Source organism: Tupaia chinensis, unplaced genomic scaffold, assembly GCF_000334495.1.
Source record: "Tupaia chinensis unplaced genomic scaffold, TupChi_1.0 Scaffold146187_1, whole genome shotgun sequence".
Classification (NCBI taxonomy): Eukaryota; Metazoa; Chordata; class Mammalia; order Scandentia; family Tupaiidae; genus Tupaia; species Tupaia belangeri.
Genome location: NW_006206042.1, coordinates 145,858 through 151,332, shown reverse-complemented (window position 1 = coordinate 151,332; position 5,475 = coordinate 145,858). Strand labels below are relative to the sequence as shown.

At 47.6% G+C, this 5,475-nt stretch overlaps 1 protein-coding gene across 1 annotated transcript in view; it reads right to left on the bottom strand.

Moving 5' to 3' along the window:
* The window catches only part of LOC102496568 (intelectin-2), a 9,412-nt gene extending 4,729 nt beyond the window's left edge, over nt 1-4,683 (bottom strand). The window contains exons 1-5 of the mRNA XM_006168865.1: nt 4,626-4,683; nt 3,694-3,795; nt 2,064-2,311; nt 1,594-1,752; nt 793-913 (exon numbers count right to left, since the gene is read on the bottom strand). Coding sequence (XP_006168927.1) covers nt 793-913; nt 1,594-1,752; nt 2,064-2,311; nt 3,694-3,795; nt 4,626-4,683 — 688 coding nt within the window. The remainder of the gene's footprint in view (nt 1-792; nt 914-1,593; nt 1,753-2,063; nt 2,312-3,693; nt 3,796-4,625) is intronic.
* Between the last annotated feature and the right edge of the window lie 792 nt (nt 4,684-5,475).

Genomic DNA, 5,475 nt, shown 5'->3' with positions numbered 1-5,475 from the left:
TCCCTTCCTATTCCTCTCTTTCTCTACTTCTCCCTCGCTCCAGTGAGTATGTGCATCCTTATAGGATAAACTAAAATGATAATGATAATAATAATGATGACTCAAATCTCCAGGGTGGCCCTGCATATCAGAAAAGACAACATAGATAACAATAGATGAGAACCAGGCTGCAATAAATCACTGCTCCCTACAGTAACTTCTTTTTTTTTTTGGAGAGGTTTTCGCTATAGGGCACATCTGCTCGCCAGACAGACAGAGAGAGACATAGAGACAGAAAGTGAGAAATCACCCCCCAGGGGGGATGGTCATGCCGCAATCCCTTTTCCTCCATTCTCCTCGTGGGATCTTGGGCAACACGCACATGTGCCCGGCGTGAGTTTTAAGCCACCGGGTCCGGGACGCAAACCTCAGTCAACTACGTGGGAGTCCAGCGACATAGCCATTACGCTAACTGCTGGCTCCCTCCCTACAGTAACTTAATGGATCATCATTCTTACAAAGAGTTCAAAGGGTATTATTGGAAATTTGAAGTATGTAGTATGTATGATACTAAATTGTGATTTGGTGGGCTTACATAACAGCTTTCAATATTTGAAGACAGTGGTTCTTGATATCCTCTTAAGGAAAATTTGCCTGCAAATTTAAAGCTGGAATGCCACTGGGATAACTTAAAAAGAATCACTATACTTGGCATTTTAAATTTTTGGTACGTATGTTAAGAATTGGGTACAAATTGATCCTTGACACAACCAATAAATTTCATTTACAAAACAAACAAACAAAAAGACTCACTCTGGCCATAAGGTGAATAATAGGATGCCGTTTTCTGGGCATCACCAAAGTCATAGACCACAGGAATCGCCGGGCCGTTGTCAGTCCAACACTTCCCTATCCCGTATTTCACTGGATATTTCTACAGGGAACAAAAAAAGTCACTGAGTGAGGACAAGAGGTTTGACTTTCCTGGGAATACAGTCATTCCGGAGGGAAACAGTGCTTTCTCTATAGCAGAGATCGTTTCAGAACCTCTCAAAATAAGAACCTTTATCAGATCTGCTGGTAACGCAAGGTTCTAAGAAGATAGACTCACATGGGAACGTTTCGGGTTCATGTCCTGAGGTGCTGCTTTGCACACCATGTGTATGTGTGTGTGTGTGCCTGTGTACTTATGATACTGGCTGGGTGAGGCAGGATATGGATCTCAGCATGAAGATCCTGTAAGGGTATCTGTCTCTTTCTCTCTTGCTCTTCTTGACCCCTCATGAAATAAATAAATAAATAAATAAATAAACAAACAAACATTAAAAAAAAAAAAATCCCTTTCACTACTGCCGGTCACTTTTCCTACAGCCCAGGCACTCTTATTCTTTCTCCATCTCTCATTGTCACTTGCACTCTTCCTGTTCCAACAGTCCTTTCCCATAGGTCTCTCTTCTTGCCTGGCTCATAATTCCTGAGAGAGGCAAGACAGAGGCCATCAGAAATCAAGGCTAGGGCAACCTGGAAGACAGGCCCATTGAAACGCAGCTGCTGCTCACACCCAACACTTGCTTCTCTCTACACCCACGAGAACCAGCCAGCAGCCCCTTGTACCTGGTAGATGCCAAACAGATTATGGCCCATGCGTTGGAAGAAGCCGCTGTTGGTGCGGTACCTCAGCAGGGAGCTGTCCCTCCAGTGCTGCAGGGGGCAGTTGTTGGGCACGTGCCAGATGCCCAGGTCCAGGGCCTGGATGTCATAGTAGCCAGGGTTCTGCAAAGCAACAAACGCTAAGCCTGGTGGGCCAGGAGACCGATGAGGCAAAAGGCCTCAGCAGGGACAGACAGAGCACTCAGACATGCTACTTCCAGCAGATGACAATTCCCTGTCAGTACCCGGGTCCGTGATGGCCGGGAAGGAGGAAGTCGGGACCCAAGACACATAAGTATTTCTCTCTTCTTCCCCAGCCCTGTCTTGAAGCCCACCTGCCAACCCTCCCTCACGTTAGACAAATGTGGTACCTACACTGCAGAAGCCCCCTTTCCTCCTCACCCATTCCCAGCTGGGTGGGAAGTGGCACCTACCTTGTAGTCATCACTTGTGGCCGTCTCTGCAGACCCAAAGGTGTTGTAATTGGCCCAATTGCCATCGCCCTCAGGGTAGTCTGCTCTGCTGCCCTGCTGACTGGACCAGCGGTCACCCACCGTGCACTTCCCGGCCATGAAGTTCTCGTGCACACTGGCCACCAGGGTCCAGCCGCCACCCGCAGTGGTCATGTCACAGAAGGTCTGGTAGACAACACCGTTCTCAGTGCGGAGGAAATACAGGCCATCTGTGGAGAGAGCCAGCCCAGAGCCTCCCTGTCTGAGAGCACACAGTCCACCTCAGCCCCATGGCCCACTGGGCTATTAGAACCAGAATCGTGGCCTGAACGCTCCTCACCTGAGTCCTGTCACTAAGTGTCCCTAGAGGCACTAGAGTCTCCAGAGTTCAGATGATCACGACCCTCTCACTAAGACAGAACTTAGAATTAACATCACTCTTGGTGACCTTTCTCATAAACAGAATCATCACATGACCCAGGAATTCCACTTCGAGGTACACGCCACAAAGAACTGGAGCCAGAGAGACCCTCGTGCAGCAATGCCCACTGCACCGTGAGACACAAGAGCCAGAAGGTGGAAACAGCCAAGAATTCCTCAACAGACACGTGGGTAAATAAAACGTGTGGTGTACGTCTGATCAATAGAAAGGAGTGAAACCGCAACATATGTAAGGGATGGGTAAACCTTGAAAACATTACACTAAGTGCCGTAAGCCAGGCACAGAGGACAAATTCCATAAGAATCTACTTATATCAGTTCACTAGATTCACTAGGCAGATATACAGGGAGAGAGTAAAATAGCCACTTCTAGGGAGGGAGCATATGTTGTCATTGTCTAGTGGTTTTAGAGCTTCTGAAGTCATGAAAAGCTCTGGAGGGCCAGCAGGTGGCTTGGAGGAGAAGGTGACTGGATTCCATATGGCCAATCATGTGGTTCAAGTCCTGGACCTTGGCAGCTTGAAAATCACTCCAAGCAAAAGTGTGTGTGTGCTCAAAATCCCAAGAGAAGACTGGAGGAGAAGGAACTGTGCACGGCCATCACTCCTGGGGTGGAGGGTGACTTCTCACTTTCCCTCGTCTCTCTGTCTCTCTCTCAAGCACACACGCCCTATAACAAACTAAAAATAAAAGAAAGAAAAGTCTGGAGAGGGATACTGGTAACGCTACCCAATATTGTGAAGATGATGAATGCCACTAAATTTTACACTTAACAATTGATTAAAATGTCAACTTTCAGCCAACATGCAATATTTGTACATTTTTCCACTTTTTTCTTTTTAGGATTTGCCGTAGGATGTGTGCACTTCCTGGAGGGAGACAGAGGGAAAGAAAGTGAGAAATCACCTCCCAGGTATGATGGCCACTCCACAATCCCTTCTCCTCCATTAACCTCTCAGGATCTTGGGTACACACATGTGCCCAGCATGGGTTTCAAGCTGCAAAGTCCAGGACTCGAACAGTGGTCGGCCATGTGAAAATCCAGTGCCTTAATCACCATGCCACCTGCTGGCCCCACCATGAATTTCTTTTTAACCTAAAAATATAACGTTTCTAGAAAACAAAAACCAGATTGCCTGACTGGGTTCTGCTCAAATGTCGCAGCACTCACCGTGGGCACTGTGGCACCTGTCTTTAATTTCCTTGCAGCTTCTGGGCAGAGATGAGGACAGAGAGGAGCAGGTCGATATCTCAGAAGCAGGACTGGCCACAGCTGGAGAAGATGCAATGATTCATTCTCATCGCAGATTTGACACAAAACCCAGTCTCTTCTTGTACTTGTCCCAAACTCATCCCACGACTGCGGCAGAGCCTGGCTGCTGGCGTGGACAGCCCTGAGATAACTAATACCTATGAGTTTGCTCAGCCCATCCAGCCCAGCCTCCAGCACCAGGGTAATGTACACCTGCCTCCATGGGAACTCATGCCTGTGTTAGGCCCTGCCCCAAGTGCTCAGAATACAAAGGAATTAAAATCCACACACACACCCCCAAGAGCTTACCTTGAAAAGGAGTTGCTGACGAGTCAACAGAAATTTATATTGAGAAGAAAAAATGATAAAAGAGGTAAGGGCAGAGGACAAAAGAAAGATTCTGAGCACAGAACTGGCTGGGCTACTCCATGGCAATCCCAAGGCCAAGACTGCAGGAGCAGGGAGTGACTGGGAGAGGGTACACTTCTTTGCTTGTGTGTTTTTTAGTATTTTTGGTTTTTAAAGAATTATTTTAACTTTATTTATTTAATTGTTTATTTTTTATTTGACCAGAGAGGGAAAGAATGTGGGGGGGAAGGGGTACAGTTTTTTATAGGAGCCCCTGAGGACCTCATGGATACAGAGCCACACACCTCAGCTAACACCCCCCACTGCTGGCCCGATCCCACTGGAGGCTAGAGCTCAGCATTCAGCTTATATCAGTGCCTTCCAAAGACATCATCTCTGGGTCAGAAGAGACTATGGTCCCAGAAGCATCCCAGCCTGATTCTGTTCTGGAGCACCCCTAGGTGGGCTGCGGATACTGCTCTGCTCCTAAGGGCATGACTCACCTGCACTGCACCCTTTGGTGGCCACAATGAGAAACAGCAGGAAGCTCCGTTGGACCATTGTAATCTAAAGAAAAGTAAGAAGGTTATCATCTTCACCAACTTTTAAGTTCACATCCCTACCCTACCCCTGCACAGCCCTACAAATACTGAAAGACTCCATTGCCTCAATTTTTAATTGCCAGAGGGCACATGCACTCATCAGAGAGAAAGGAGGGAGGGAGAGAGGAGAGAGAGAGAGAACCACTAATGGGTCATGGTTATGCTGCAATCCTTTTCCTCCATTTCTCCATCCTGTCAAAATTTGGGATACACATGCAGAGATTTTTCAAGCCACAAGCCACAATCCACAGGGACTGAGGTTAGAACCATGGTTAGGATAGGGCTTAACTACTTCTTTATGAGGATAGTCCTCTTGCCTTTTTTTTTTTTTAACCTCTCTTACCAAAGCTGAACCTGAGCTGAAATCGGGGCTCCCCAATCACAGACCTACAGCACTTCTTTCCAGCACAGGTTCTCTCCACCCAGGCTTGGTGCTGAGAGACCAGCTGGGTGCAGACTGGAGGCCTTCTCTGCAGAGGCTCCTGATTTGGGGGTGAGCCACTGAGCCTTTTATGGAGATAGCTCAGAGGGACCCGGCCCAGCCTTCCAACCACACCCTCCTCAGGCACAATGCCCAATGGAGGTGAGGACTTTTGTTACTCAGGGCAGGTTCTTTGCACAGTGATAACCCGTGGAATTAACAGGCTATAAAGGCAGTTGTAAAGGTCATCTCCTAGCACACTTCCCAGATTTGGGGCTTTCATGGACCTGTGCATTTTCCAGAAAGAAAAGAGATTAGGAGACTAACAAG